The 15,224-nt window shown below is 57.0% G+C and overlaps 1 protein-coding gene across 10 annotated transcripts in view; it reads right to left on the bottom strand.

The window, feature by feature from the left end:
- The window catches only part of Tnrc18 (trinucleotide repeat containing 18), a 92,214-nt gene that overhangs the window by 1,727 nt on the left and 75,263 nt on the right, over window positions 1–15,224 (bottom strand). For all 10 annotated transcript variants that reach the window (XM_078023650.1, XM_078023651.1, XM_078023654.1 and 7 more), the window contains 10 exons: window positions 12,753–12,905; window positions 11,921–12,062; window positions 10,097–10,214; window positions 9,595–9,670; window positions 9,372–9,480; window positions 6,860–6,976; window positions 5,991–6,155; window positions 4,201–5,582; window positions 477–713; window positions 190–264 (listed from right to left, as the gene is read on the bottom strand). In XM_078023650.1, coding sequence (XP_077879776.1) covers window positions 190–264; window positions 477–713; window positions 4,201–5,582; window positions 5,991–6,155; window positions 6,860–6,976; window positions 9,372–9,480; window positions 9,595–9,670; window positions 10,097–10,214; window positions 11,921–12,062; window positions 12,753–12,905 — 2,574 coding nt within the window. The remainder of the gene's footprint in view (window positions 1–189; window positions 265–476; window positions 714–4,200; window positions 5,583–5,990; window positions 6,156–6,859; window positions 6,977–9,371; window positions 9,481–9,594; window positions 9,671–10,096; window positions 10,215–11,920; window positions 12,063–12,752; window positions 12,906–15,224) is intronic.

Below are 15,224 nucleotides of genomic sequence, written 5' to 3'. Positions count from 1 at the left end.
TGAGACTCAGGGACAGAGACAGGGGACCAGACAGACAGAAGTGAGACCAGGAGACAGATTGAGAGCCGGGCAGCTCAGAGCCAGAGCGAGGTTGGAGGCTGGAGCAGGCAGAGCCTAGGTCTGAGCACGGGACCCCGCTGGCCATGCTGGGAGAAGTTGGCCACCCCCGCCCACTGGAGGCCCTCCTACCTCCATGAAGTCTTTCCTCTGGCTGGAGGCCCGCAGGGCTGCAGGAAGGCTGCGGCCAGACTTCTGGTCCCAGTGCTGTCAGGACCAAACCAGGACAATGGGTGACCCCAGCCCCATAACGGGGCGGCTGCCAGTGGCAGACTAGATCCCAGCCTCAGCCTCCCTTTTTGGTCAGACCATGGCTGTCAGCACCCAGAATGCCTGGCCCCAGAGGGGACCTCAGGTCTACCCTATGGCACCCATATGGACCCAACAAGGAGGACACCTAGCTGGCCCTCTGGGCTCACCTGGCCCTCGTGGAACTGCTTGCCCGGGCTGGTCTCCTCCGGATGGTAGAACCACTTAACTCGAACCACCATGTTGTTGCCCCAGGACTCCCACATGCTCTGGATGCGGCCGATGTAGGGCAGGTTGGGGCGGCCGGCGGACAGGAATACCGCACAGTCTCCGATGCGGATCATCTCCTTGCCACGCACGATGGCCTTGTAGAACAGCTTGCGGGCCTTGCCCTTCATGCCGCGCCGCTGCAGGAGATGCCAGTCAGGCGAGGGCCCAGGAGCCTGTGGCCCACCACATTTCAGGGCCCTTGCCCCAGCTGGTCCTGGCACCCAGAGCCCTCATCCCTGGCCTGTCACCTGCCATTGGTCTCAGGGGTGCTACAGGGAAGGGACAGAGGAGAAGACCACCCCTGGTCTCGCTCTCACTGGGGAAGTCCCTTTCAGCTCTTTGATATGCCAGAAGCAAGAGGGACTTTATTTAAATAATCTAGGAGCTTTGCAGCTAAAGGGACTTCAACTCTGTCCCACAGCACTACTGGCCAGCCACGCAAGACTCCCTGGGTTGCCCAGCCTTGTACTGCCCTTGCCCCGTCACAGGTCCTGCCAGTCCAAGGAGTCAGAGCACGTCCCTGCCCACCATGACCTCCAAGCCCAAGCCTCCAGCAGTGTGGCCCCGGGCATGGCCTATGTGGCTTCTGGGGTTAAAAGAGGATTCCTGTCCCAAGAATAGACTAGGAGAGAGAATGTGGGGTGAAAGGGATTTATCTGGACATGTGCCCAGCAAAAGCAGGAAATGGGACCTTAAGGGCAGATGCCACACCAAGCCCTGCCGGGGCTCAAGATATGTCAGCCCCTGCCGTGTGGCTGATCAGGGCTAAGGGGCTGGGAGTCACATGCTACCCTGGGGTGTGGGTGAACCCCGCCCTCCACCAGCATGGCTGCCCACTAACCCAGCACCTGCCAGATGTGTTGAGGCTTTGTTTATTCACTCAAGAAACACTTTCCCAGGGCCCCAGGCCACTCTCAGAGGCGCCCAGCCCCACTGGTGCCATCCCTTGGACAGAGAGTCCTTCAAGAGGAGGCTATGCAAGGCTTGGCAGAAGCAGCACTTTCTCACCTCAAACTAAAATCCACATTCCTTCCCCCTCCTGGTGGGGACAGCAGGCTCCAAGTCACACTCTACCTAAGCCGGGAGCCTGTGTGCTGACCCCTGCCTCATCCACAGTCCCTTCCTCTCCATCCCCTGCCACGGTCTTTCCTCAGCCAGGCCACTCACCTCTCTGCATGTGCTGTAAAATGCTCAGAGTGCCTTAGACTCACGCTCAGAGTGCCTTAGACTCACGCTCAGAGGACGCCATGGTTGCTAAGCAACTCTCCGAGAGCAGTTATGGTTTTGGGCATCAGGCAGCTACTCCCCTTCAAGGATGCCCCCCCTCATCCAATGAGGTCCCCTGTGAGGCTGCTCCCACCCCTCTGGTGGGCACAAGACTTGGTCTGGTTAACTCCCTCCTGGCCACTGTGATTGACACAGGGCTGAACCTAGGACCCAGCCAGACAGCTAACCAGCTTCAGTTTAAACCCCTGGGAGACACTTCCTTCTGTCACTTCTGCTGCCTAGAGAGCAGCTGCCAGAGCCTTCTCTGTGCAGAGACAGTGCAGAGGAAGGAGAGGGAACCCAAGAGTGGAGCACAGACCTCAAGTGGGTCTAGTGATGCCTTCGAGCCCCAGGTTCAGCGGTGCCTACAGCTGCACCCCTGAACCTTCCTGCTGAAGAGGCCTAAAGGTCTGAGCTTGTGTTTCGGTCAGCCATTTAGGGTTCTTGGCTCCGCAGCTCTGCGAGCTGAACCTGGCGCAGCCCTGGAACTGCATACAGCAGGTGCCAGAATGTGCCCAGGCAGCGATGGCGGGGAAGGAAGAGCACCTCCCTCACTCAGCCCTTCTGTGCCTCTCAGATAAGCACCTGCAGGGATCAGGGCTCTAGAGTGCTGACCATGAAGCCTTCAGAAAGGATTCTATAAGAATCTCACATTCAAGTTGGCCTCAGGTGGTGGCCTGGCTGAGAGGCCCTTCAGCTATAGCCAGCAATCCATGAGGAGTGAAAGTCAGATGACCCTGCCCCTGTGGGATCAGGAAAGGCCAGGCTCAGGTTAGGGCACTAAGTTTGCTGGAGCTACAGCCCAAGTGTCCAGACCCCACCTGCTGCAGGCTCTGTACCCTGCCCATTCTAAAAAATCACTGGTGGGTTGCAGCCTGGGGCAGAGGAAGCTGCTGTCCACTCCTTCGGGTTTCTGATTGGCCTTGGCTGCACGCCAAGATGCCCAGAAGGCAGCAGTGAAGACAGACCTCCAGAGCGACTCAGGACACCCCAGCCTCTCTGGCCTCATAAGCGGCCAACACTCTGCACATGTGCCAGCAGCTTCCCAGGCTTTGAGGAGGTGTGCCAGACACCCCAAGCCTGTCCCTGCCAGCCCCAAAGCTGCTGAACTCGCCTGATGAGAACAGAGTCTTACAGGGGCACTGGCTCAGCAGGGGCATCTCCTCAAAGCCTGTCTCCACACAACCTTGTAGGACCCTGGTCTAGGGACATGGACACTGGGGATAAAACCTGGGCTGGCTATACCTGCAGATGAGGACACCCTCCCACACATGCCAAGCAAAGGAGCCTGACTGCTATGGCAGATTCTGAAGCACCCAAAGGCCCATGTGTGGAAGACGTGGTTCCAGGGGGCACTATGGGGAGGTGTGGGGTCTCTGGAAGGTGGAGCCTGGTGGGAAGTCTTTATGTAACTGGGAGTGCCCTTGGGGGGGCCTGTGGGCTTGAGCCCCTTCCCCTCTCTGGCCACGAGGTGAGTAGTTGCTCTCCACCACTCCCATCTCAGACCTAAAAGCAAAGGGTCTGCCCTATTATGGGCTGCTTCCTCTAAACCACAGCACAACAGACCTTAGCCCTGAATAAGTGAGTCCTCTCAGGTACTTTGTCACAGTAACAGAAAGCTCACACACTGGCTCTTCCCAGGGGACTCGTGACCATGAGGGCTATTCCCATTCTTCACATAGAAGCTTCTAGAATAGCTAACAATTTCCTCCACTGAGAAGTGCATGTGTATGCACAGGTATAAATGTGTGGTGCCTGTATTGCACATTGTGTGTGTGCAGCATGTTCACACATGTACATGGTGTGTGAGGATAATCCACAGCACAAGCTGGGCGGGAGGGCTCCTCTGGACACCCAAGCCCTGCTGTCAGGGCAGACATGGGACCCACAGCCCAGGGCCCACCAGAACATTCTCTTTGGGCTGCACTGGTTAGCTCCAGGGTCCATGGAAGGCCAAGAAGACTCAACCTTGCACTTCTGTGGCAAGCCAGGGGAAGTGGCCCCTCCCACCGAGATCACCGACTGGTGGCTGAGAGCCTGAGCATGCTGGAAACAGGAGGAGAGCAGAGAAAGCCAGGCGTCGGCAGACCCCGTCCTGAGCACCTGCAGGACAGCCTGTGTGGACCTTCATGTTCTCTACACAGGGAGCTCTGGTCCCACCAACTAGAGGGCAGGGCCACTTGGAAAGGGCCTGGGCATTGGAGTCAGACAAACCTTGAAAACCAGTTGCCTCCCTTGTAACGTAGGATATGGCCTTGCCTCACCCGACCCTCCTCCCTGGGGATGCTGGGGAATTGAGGGGAAGGCGGGACCTGGTGTGAAGTAGCCAGAGAAAGACCTAGAACCTCAGCCTGGTACCTGGGTGGGCTTCCCGAACCACTTCCAGAGCTGCCGGGCAGGCAGGAAGGCAGCGATCTTGGGCCGGTTCTCCACAGATGGCAGGCGCTGCCGCTTAGCCAACTCCTTGGTCGTGGGCAGGTGGACACCCTCTCTCTTTTTGGGTCGGCTCTTGGCCCCAGCCCCCGCCTGAGCCTTGGACTGCAGAGGCTGAGGGGGCTGGGGTGGTGGGGCTGGGGGCTGGGCTGCGGGCGCCTTCTTGCTCGTGGAGTGGGCCGAGGAGCGCGCCTTGCCAGCCTGCTTGGGAGCCTTGGCAGGAAGGGCCGGCTGGGCAGAGGGGCCGGCCGCAGGGGCAGGAGCTGCCTCGTCATCAGAGCTGCAGGAAGAGTCCTCGTCTGTGGTGGAGGAAGAGGAGGAGGAGGAGGAGGAAGAGGAAGAGGAAGAGGAGGAGGAGGAGGAAGAGGAGGAGGAAGATGAAGAGGAGGAGGAAGATGAAGAGGAGGAGGAAGATGAAGAGGAGGAAGAAGAGGAGGAAGAGGAGGAGGAAGAGGAGGAGGAGGAGGAGGAGGAAGAGGCAGGGGAGGATGCCCTGGAGCTGGAGGCGCTGCAGTTCCGGCCCCCCGTGCCCCGGCCGTCCTCCCCGTTCTTCTCGCCGTCCTCCTCGCCCTCCGTCTCTGAGCCACTGCTGCTGCTGCTGCTACTGCTACTACTGCTGCTGCTGCTGCTGCTGCCGCTGCTGCTGGTCTCCGACTCCTCAGCCCCATCCTGCTCGGCCTGGGCCTTGTCCGGGCTCTTGGGATTCCCAGTGTCCTCCAGTGGCAGCCCTGACCCAGGCTCCTGGGCAAGGTCCCCCTCCAGGGCCTTGGGCCAAGCCATCTTGGGCTCGCTACTGCCTGCTGTCGGGGCCAGGCCACCCAGGCCCAGCAGGCTCTTGGGCTCCTGCCAGCCTCCAGCCCCTGGGTCCTCCCGGAGGAGCAAAGCCTCTTTGGCCTTCTTGCTTTTGGGGGATGTAACCCCCTCATGGTCCAGTTTGACGAGCAGCTCAGCCTCCTCCCCTGGCCTCCGAGCACCCTTGGCACCCGACTCCTCCGTGGCCCGAGCCTTCTTGGGCTTGGGGCGGGTGGCAGGCATGGTAATTGGCATTGTGATGAGGGGGGCCGGGGTCAGGGCTGCAGCAGGGGCTGGCAGCTCTCCAAAGGGCTCAGGAGCTGGGCAGCTGGCGAAGGTGGGTGGCGCTGGGCTGGGCTGGGGAGGTGCTGGGCGAGCCTTGGGGGCCTTGGCCCGCTTGTCCACAGGTTCTGGGGGGCTCTTCTTGGAACTTGGGGTGCTGATAGGCTCCAAGGTCAAAGGGGTACTGGGGACCTCATCTGTGGAGACCCCTTCCTCCAGAACACTGGCTCTGTCTAGAAAAGAGAAGACGACAAATGGAGGCCAGAGTGAGGCCTGCTGCCAGTCTGGGCGGGGCTTCCTGGTGGGAGAGCAGGGGCTCCTGGGTCAGGAGGTCTGCATCTCTGCCTGGGCCTCAGTTGGGTGGCTCTGGCACATCACCCTGGGGGTGCTGGCCCTAAGTGGTCCTCAGATGGTCTTGGCTTGTAGCCCAAAGCCTCTCCTCTGGGAGTGAGTGACATGCACCAGGCTGAAGCTGGGCTCTGTCTCTGCCCACCAGCTCCCCTTCCTTGACCCACTGCCTAATTCTCTGCCCAACAGTACAGAGTTCTCACAGAGATGATGCCTGGTCACTGCAGAAGCTTAGGCTCCAGGTTCTGGCCCCCAAGTAGCCCCCACCCGACCCTGGGCCTGGGCCAACATACCTCCCTTGGCTTTGGTGCTGGGCTTCCGCCCACGCCCTCGCGCCTTGGCTCCCGACTCCTCTGACCCTGGGGGGGCCCCCTCTTTGCCTTCCCCGGTGTCTTTGCTGGTCTTTCGGCTGCGGCGTTTGGCACTCGGCACCAGGAGGGCTGGGGACGGCTCGGCACCTGCAAGGCATACAGTGGCTCAGGCTTGGCTCTCTGCTCTGACTTTCTGGATCAGGGTTTGGAGTGGGGAGCAGGGACACCATGTGACTCATGCAATCTGGGCTCTCCTGCATGGTCCAGTGGGGGGTGGCGTGGGCAAATAGTAGTTCAGCAGGGGCCCCCAAATGACCACACCAAAGCTCAAAGGGCTGAACAAAGGTGCTGACTTTGAGAACCTCTAAGGTCACCCACCCCAAGAAGCCAGTCAGTGTGAACAAGACTTGCTGCTGCCTCTTAAAGGGGGGAACTGGAGGAGACACCAATCTCTGAACCCCAGGCCATGAAGGCCAAGGCAAGGATTCAATGCCATGGTGCCCACATGGAGCTTGGAACCATCAATAACAATACCTGACCAGCCTTCCGTGGCCTGGACAACCAGGCCTGCGGCTGTCCTCACAAGCCACAGGGCTCATCTGGGAACCCCAAGATTCTCCACTCCCCAGCCCCCTTCTGGGAGTCCCCATCCACTGCTTCTGCCATTTCTATCCCCTGTGGGTTCCAATGGTTCCAATGGTCCAAATGGCAGGCAGTGTCCAGGCTCAGCCTAGAGGAGACCTAGAGGCCGATGGACAGAAGTCTGTGCTGCCGGGGAGCCAGGCAAGGGTGCTTGTGAGTGGCACGCAGCCAGGACAGCCGGACCACGACCTCACATGCCGGGCACTCACACTGGATCTTATAGTCGGGTGGCAGGAGGCGGATGTGTGAGAGCGGGATCCTGCCCGTGTCTCCATCATCAAACTCCACGGTGATCAGATCCCCATCGTCCTCCAGGTCCAGTAGCCCTGTGGGGTAGGGGCAATTCAGGGGGTCCCAGAGCTTGAGCCCTGTACTGGGGCATGATGGTGATGGGACAGTGGGGTTCAGCATGCAGGGATCCCAGGTCATTAAAGCACAGCAAGGGGACAGGGAGTCGGTGTACTGTAATGTGAAAGTGGGTGTGAGCACTAGTCAGTCAGGGCAGGGGCTCCCCCGTTTCTAGCAGAGCGTGTCCTGGAATTCAGGTGCCATGAGGCAGCTGATCACACACACTTGTGCCTGCTCACTCTCAAGACCCCCGACACAGCAGTAAAGAGGACAGAGAGGGAAGAGGGCACGAATGCAGGGGAACCAACTCGGGGCTCAGCTTTGCTGCTGTCAGGTGACTGAAGGAGACGACCGCAATGAGGAGAGGCCAAGGCCGGGTCCCGGACCCCGGCCCTGAACGGGCTGAGGGCCACCTGAACAGCATGGGCTTAGAGGCTGCACAGCTCTGATTTGAAAGATGCAGGCGCAGGCAAGAAGAGTGGGGGCCACTCCAAGCAAGGGGGGAACTCAACATCTGCCACTGAAGGACGACACTCCAGCCCCCTCCCAAACGCAGATGCTAAGCCATATGTATCCCCAAGGACACAGACCTCGCCGGGAGGAAGAGACCTAACCAACCACCTGCCCCACACCACCAAGCCTCACCCAGCCAGGGCCTCTGATCTCTTCATCCTCTCTCTTTGCTAAGGATCACCAAAGCCAAAAAGGGCACCATGTCACAGAGCCTGCATGGGGAAGGGGCGCCCCGAGGGAAAGAGAGCTACAGACTGAACCCAGACGCACACCGTGATAAATTTTCTTATAAAAGATAAAGTGTTGATGCAGCAGAAATATATATATATATATTTAAGAAACTTCAGGAAATAAGAAAGAACTCTTGGAAATTTTTTAAATGATAGCAGAAAATTTCAAATTCAAGAGAACAAAAAGATTTAGAAAATAATGTGGAGGAAATCTCCCATAAAATTGAACAACAACCCAAAAAAACGAAAGAAAGAAAGAAACAGACAATAAACGAGGAAGAGATTCACACACCAAGCGCCACCAGACCACTGCAAGTTCCAAGGACCACAGATGGAGAAACTATCCAAGTGGCACAGAGCAGAAGAGCTCCCAGGGCTGGAGAGACGAGCTACAGAATCAAAGCCCCACTGTCCCCAAATACCTGGCATAAAGAAACAGGGAGAGAAAACCCACACAGAGCTCCAGATCCAGGAATAATGAGAAGATCTTGAAAGTTCCACAGAGAGGGGGAAAGTAGGTCTCCTACAAAGACCTGGGGATTATAATGGCAGCTAATTTCTCAACCATTAGAAGCTGAATAAAAATCAAACAATGACTTTGAAGTGGTGAGAGGAGATATTTCTGATCTAGAACTTACACCCAACTCAACTGTAAAGAACAAGGATAAAGAGACTGCAGGCTTGCAAGAATCTGAGAAACTTGTTTTCTTCTTTTTCTTTTTAATACTGGGGACTGAACCCAGGGGTGCTTAACCACAGAGCCACTGTCCCTAGTCCTTTTTTATTTTTTATTTTTTTGAGACAGGGTCTTGCTAAGTTGCTTAGACTCTTGCTAAGTTGCTGAGGCTGCCTTTGAACTCATGATCCTCCTGCCTCAGCCTCCTAAGCCACTGGGATTACAGGCGTGCACCACTGTCCCCAGCTTGAAAAACTCGTTTTCTAGGGACTCTCTCAGAAAGTTACCGACATCCTCTACTAAAATGAGGGTATGAGCCTAGAAAGACGTGGGATGCCATACAGAAGCCCAAAGGAGCCCCAGAACACTGGCCAGGGGAAGGCCCAAGACTCAAAGCAGCACCATAAGGTGACCCTGGAAGGCAGCCAGCCCTCAGGGTACCAGAGGTCAAGAGCACGGAGATTGGAAACCAAGACAAACTCTTCCCATAGTAACAGGACTTCCAGGGTTTTGATGCTCAATGATAACAAATGGGAAAAATAAATCTTCCAGTGCAAAACCTTCGGTCAGACTGGACCTCACACCTGCAGTTTTGCTGCCCGGCCCTGCTTCTCCCTTGGTCACAAAGGTCAGGGAGCCGAGGGGTCAGCGCATCAGGCACGTAGGACTTTGACTTGGTCTGACCAACATCCCCTGAGTGTCACCTCCTCTATCTGCCTACGTCCCTGTCTGCACCTCCAGACGTTCCTATTGTATGTCTGCCCCTCTTCCTCCTCTCTTCTTCGGCCAACATCCCGCCTTTGCTGGGGACACCATTGAAAGCCCTGTGCTTCTCAGTCATGTGAGCCAACAAAAATCTCTGCAAGTAAGTCCAATACAGTCGGGTTTTGGTGACCAACTAAATCCACAGCAGCCTGTTAGGAGACGGGGGAGCAGCCGAAAGGGGCCTCTCACCTCGGACAACAGTGCCAGGGTACAGGCAGCGGTACTGCTGGCTCCAGTAGGCTGCGATCCTGGTCCCTTGTGGCAAGAAGCGAGTGGAGGCCGGCCTCACGTCTATGATCTGAGAGAGCACAAGATGAGCACCAGGAGGTGACCAGGAACCAAGATGTGGCTGCAACCTGTGACCCTTCCCCAGGCCTCTGGAGCCCAGCCTCCCGCTCCCGCCCCAGCTCACCGCCTCCTGCAGCAGCTGCTCCAGGCAGTAGATGTGGGGCCGGTTCCCGCGCTCGCCCTCCACCACCACGCGGTATCTGGGGGCAGGGCAAACGTGTGTGAGGTGGCAGAGGCCACCTGAGCCAGCCCCACACCAGCTCCGATACAGCACTAGCCCACCAGGACACAGCACCAGGACTTGGCGGTTTGGCTGACTTGTTATGTCCCCTCCTGGCCGAGCCTCCTCATCCATGAAGCGAGGGGCTGCTGAGCATGCGACCCCTAGAGAGGCCAGCACACACTCTGGCGCCTTCCTGTGAGCCCCTCGACACTGCGGCATGGCCATGCCCAGCCGGAGCCCCCTCCCTGGCAGGGCCCACCCGGGCACACCTTCCACATGTGGTGGCCTGGCGGCATCTTCAGAGCCCTCATGTCCCTTCCCCCTTCTGTGGAGGGAAGGCACAGTCCAGAAAGAAGAAGCCATCTGCCCAGGGAGGCACAGCAAGGAGCCCGGCAGGACTCACATGTCTGGAGAGTGCACCGTCTGCACGTGCCCGGCGTACAGCAGCTTGTCGTCCATGGGGATGAGCACACGCAGGCCGTCCTTCAGCTCATCCTTGTCGATGATGCAGGAGCGTGGGGCTGCAGGGGTGGGCAGCAAGGCTGGGCTGGAGCGGGAGGTGTAGGGAAGACCCAGCCTCCTCCCCAGGTCTACCTAATGGCCCCCAAGTCACCTCTAGGAACAGAGACCCTGCCAGGTGAGTCTGCAGGGTACACACTGGGTGTGCCTTAGTACATGTGGCCTGTACCAACTGGCTTGTGCTGAATGCACACCTGGGTGGGGGAGGGGCAGTGGGTGTGCACCTCGCCAAACTCTGGGCCGTCAGCACCTCCCCAATTCAGCAGCCCCCCTCTATCCTGCCGTCCAGTGCTGCTGCTTCAGCCAGACAGCTGGGGCTTTGTCCAGTTTCCTATCTGGGACAGGTTTTCTGGTGGACACAGAAAATGTTCCAGCTGAGCCGTCATCCCCCTGCCCCAGTCCTTCTCAGGAGCCCCCTTAAGGTCATACACCCAAACTCTCCTTAGTTGTCTTCTTCCTGCTCTTCCTTCTGGGTGGGGACCTTTTACCTGGTCCCCTGTCATTAGCATATGTCAAAAAGACCGACAGTGAGATGTGGTGCATGCCTGCAATCCCAGTGGCTCAAGAGGCTGAGGCAGGATGTAAGTTCAAAACCAGCCTCAGAAACTTAGCCAGGCCTATGCAACTCAGCAAGACCCCATCTCTAAATAAAATATGAAAAGGGCTAGGGATGTGGCTCAATGGCTAGGCGCCCTGGGTTCAATTCCTGGTACCAAAACAAAACAAAAAGATCTAGACAGTTCTGGGGTTCAGGTACAAAGGGCCCATTTCTCCATGCACCTGCCACCTCCTGGGCAGAGGGCACGTCCCACTCCTTGAGACTGGGTAGCTGTGTCACTTGATTTGGCCAAAGGCAGAAGGGGTGGCATGCCTGTCCATAGGCCTGAGAGGCCTCCTGCTCCCTCTGGCCCTAGCAAACCTCTGGCTGCATCTCGGGGGCCACTGCTCCCACCAGGCCACAGTCCAGCACAGTGCATGACCCAGAGCTGAGTGCATGACCCAGACCCTTGACGCCCCGTCGTTTCATCACAGGGGGGCTAGCCCACTGCACTGATCACACAGCCCCCCACCCCCTGCAGACCCCAGCCCAAGAGTGGTCATGCAGCTGGCTGTTCCAGAGCAGCAGGAATGAGCACACCCTCGGAACAACCCTGTCCTCGCTCCCCACAGTTTGTATCTGGGATCCCTCCTCTGAGCTCGAACCAGGGTCTCTGTGCCTGATGGACATGACTTCCTCAGGGTGTTCCTATCACTAGCCCTAATCTCTCCAGGTCACAGGCCCCATTCCCACCGCCCTCCACCCTCCCTTTTAACACTCAAACTTGCCTGCCTCCCTACAGTCTCCTGCCTCCCTGGGACCTGCAGGATACTCAACACAGCAGGCAGGGGGCTCACTTCAATACCCTGACCACACTGCTCTCCCATACCCTGGGACAGTTGTGCTCCTTGGGATGAGCACCATACCCCTGGCCAAGGTCTCAGAGGCTGTGGGTGATCTGCTCCCACCTCCTCCAAAGTCCCTAGGCTGCTCCTCACATACCCAAGCGTACTAAGCCAGAGCTGAGTAGGCCTCCTTTCTATTTGCCTCAAGTGCCTCAGGGGCTTTGCACATGCTTTTTCCAGCTATGTGTCAGGCCAGGACTTAAATCTAACATCCTCAGGAACCCCTGCAGCTCCTCCCAACACACACAGCCTCACAGTCACCCACCTGGGGTAAGAGGCCGCTCCACAGCCCCGCCTCGTGGCAGGTGCTCATCCTCTGAGAAGCTTGAGTCCTGGTTGGGTTCAAAGTCCTCCTCAGCCGCCATGCTCTCCATCAGCTTGCTCACAGCACCCCCCTTCCCCCGGTTCTGTGGATGGAACACAGCAGACCAACAGCTTAGAACACAGCACAGGGTTCTTGCCCTGCTGGGGTCCCTCTCTGGAAACCTGGGTGACAGGCTGTGGTGGCATCTGCCATGTGCTCAATGGCAAAGGACTGGGCACACCTGAAGGCCAGAGGGAAGATGAAATGGGTTGCAACCAACTGTCCACGGCCTGTGCACACTCAGCATGATACTTAGTACTCAGCAGTCAGTACCACTATGACACCCAACACCACAGCAGACACCATGGTTTCCTCCTTAGAGAGACTGAGGGGGCATCTCCAGCCACATGCAAAGGCTTGAGGAAACAGCCTGGGCAGCAGCTAACGGGTACAGGGGCACACCCAGGCACATCCCCTGTCAACCGCGTAAAGCCTGTGGATCCCAAAGGGGACCTGGCACTGAGCAGGTGCTCCTGTTGCCAGACAGCCTCATGGTGGTGGCCAGGTGTCTCCTGACCCTGCTAAGAGCATGGGGACCACAGCTGGTCATCTTGCTTGCTGAGCCTTGGCTGCAGTTAGAGTAAACACAGAGTAGCACGTGGAAGACCCTGGGTCTCGGTACCAACCCCTGCTGCAGGAGCACAGAGGGCCACGCAGTGGGCTCCAGTGCTGCCCCCACACTGCGGACTGGCCCAGGCCTGATCCTCTGTGTGCACCCTCTGGGAAGGCTCACCTCCTTCTTCGCCTCCTTGCCTTTGGCTTTGGCCTTGCTCCTCTTGGCGGTTGCCAGGGGCCCAGCATGAGGGGCCCTGGCCTCGGAGGGCAGGGCGGGGACACGAGGTGGTGGCAGTGCAGCTCCTGACCCAGTCTCTTTCCCTTTCTTCTTCTGGAGGAGGAAAGAACAAGCAGGATGCTCAGGGGGGAGGGAGAGCCCAGGACGCTGGGTGGGGACACAGGGCCCCATGCTGCTCTCCCCTGGCTCAGCCCTTCCAGGTCCCCCCGACCCCAAGTGCCACACCCAGAAGATCAGAACACCTTGTGCTCTGCCAGCACTTCTGTTTGTAATCTCGACTACCCCGTCACTATCACACACTCCGTGCTGCCCCCAAACAAGAGGACAACCTGACTTGCATATGGGCAAGTGACTCCTCTCCAGCAGCGCTACTGGTGACAGCACACAAGGTGCGTTCTGGAGGGACAGGCACATACAACCAGGCAGACAAGAAGGCCACACGGACACATTAGCCCACATGGTGTTTAAAACACAGCTGGGAGTGACCAAAGCCCCGCTTTGGAACTCTTCCTGCGCACAGCTGGAGCACAGGGTGGGAGCCCCATTTCTGCTGAATAACAGCTGTGGGTGTGCCACGGAGTGGGGGCTGGCACTCACTCCGTCCCCTCCAACCACACACCTGTAGGTGGCTTACTCTGTCACTTTTTCAAATAATGCCAAAAATGAATTTAAAAAGAGAGAAAAGACCCTAGCTTACAGACCAGCTAGATCTGGAGTACCTATTCCTGGAAAGGCATTTAAAGCCACTTAGCTGCCAACCAAGTCACTTCCACAATGCCGCCCAAGTCACTTCCACGGAGTCCCCATAGTGAGGGGTGTGCCCTCCTGGCACCTCATGGTGCCCAGCCTGGAGGAACTCGCCCTCCTCCCTACGCTGATGAGGCTGAACTGGAACTGGCCCTACCCTTCTGAAGCAGACATCGTGTGTGTCTTTGCTGATCCAAGCAAAGACCCGGAAACAACCTGGATGACCAGTGGCCTGTCACCGAAACTGGTGCCTCCAAACACAGTGACAGCCTCTGTTCCAGCTGCTAATGTCACATTGTGCTCCGACCAGGAGCCAAAACCAGCAAAGCCTATGCTGGGCGAGATCTACAGCAGGCATGAGCCAGAGGCTTCGGGTAGTAGAAGTGGGGGCGCGCCTCCATGCTTCTTAAGGGACGTGTCGGGCTAAGGGTGTGGCTCAGTGCTCCCCTAGCATGCACCAGGCCCTGATTCCACCCCCTGCACCATAAAAGATAAATAAGTACAGTAAACAACAAGAGACCTGTCGAAAAACAAATGGCCAACCAAGGCTGCATTGTTAGGTCGCTGAAAATTCAGACAGGAAAAGGTAACAGTGGGCAGATGTTACTGAGATACTACCGTCACAACATCCACATCAAACCTAAAATTCAAAGCAAAGAGCACTAAAAGGACAAAAAGGGAACTGTCCTGGTCCTCCTCTTGGACATTCGCACCTACACACTGTATTTTCTTGTTTCTGATGCACATTGTAATCCCATTCATATTCCTGAAAGCCCAGGGCCTCTCAGGGTGACAAGGATGTCCGCGGCCACGCTGCCTCCTCCTCTGGCGTGGACACCTTATCTTACAGCACATGGCTTTGCAGCTGTTCATGGCCAGGTGGGGGGGGGGGTGTCTCAGTGGATTTTTCCTTTCTTCCTTTTCTTCCTGATTACCGTCATTAACAGATAAAACCAATAACTTTTTTTCCCTTTGATCAGTAAAATCATTTCTGGGAACCCCCAATCCCTTTTATTTTAATAAGAAAATAGCTCCCAAAATGACAGAGGTTCTGACACCAAATGGAGACATCCTTTGCTTTGGTAATTATGGTGGCAAAAGTCCATCAGCTACTAAATCACCAGCAGCCAGCAAGGTGAAGGCGGGAGGAGATGTCACCATGGGACGGACACCCAGACAGTGCTATGACCCACAGCCAGCTAGAAATATTGATAAAAAAATCAAAGTAACATAAAAGTCCATAAGGTTAAACTCAGTGAGGTCGCACATGCCTGTAATCCCAGCACTCAGGAGGCTGTACCTCAGGGAGAGTGGGTCAGAATCCACGGGCTGGACCTGCAGGTCCCACTCCTGGGCCTGGTCCACAGAGAGACTCAGACATGGGCTTCGTACAGAGCTCTTCCAGGAAGCCCCATGTATGTTAGCAAAGTGTTAGCAACAGCCAGACACCATGGTGCACACCTGTAATCCCTGCAGTTCAGGGGGCTGAGGCTGGAGGATCACAAGAAAGCTAGACTCAGCTATTTAGCAAGGGCTCAGTGGTAGCATGCTCGCCTCACATGTGGAAGGCACTGGGTTTGATCCTCAGCACCACATGAAAATAAGAATAAAGGTATTGTGTCCATCTACAACTACAAAAAAATTTTTTAAAAAGTTTAAATAAGA

This window comes from Ictidomys tridecemlineatus, chromosome 10 (assembly GCF_052094955.1).
Source record: "Ictidomys tridecemlineatus isolate mIctTri1 chromosome 10, mIctTri1.hap1, whole genome shotgun sequence".
Taxonomy (NCBI): domain Eukaryota; kingdom Metazoa; phylum Chordata; class Mammalia; order Rodentia; family Sciuridae; genus Ictidomys; species Ictidomys tridecemlineatus.
The sequence above is the reverse complement of the archived record's forward strand: the minus strand, read 5'-3'. Positions and strand labels throughout refer to the sequence as shown.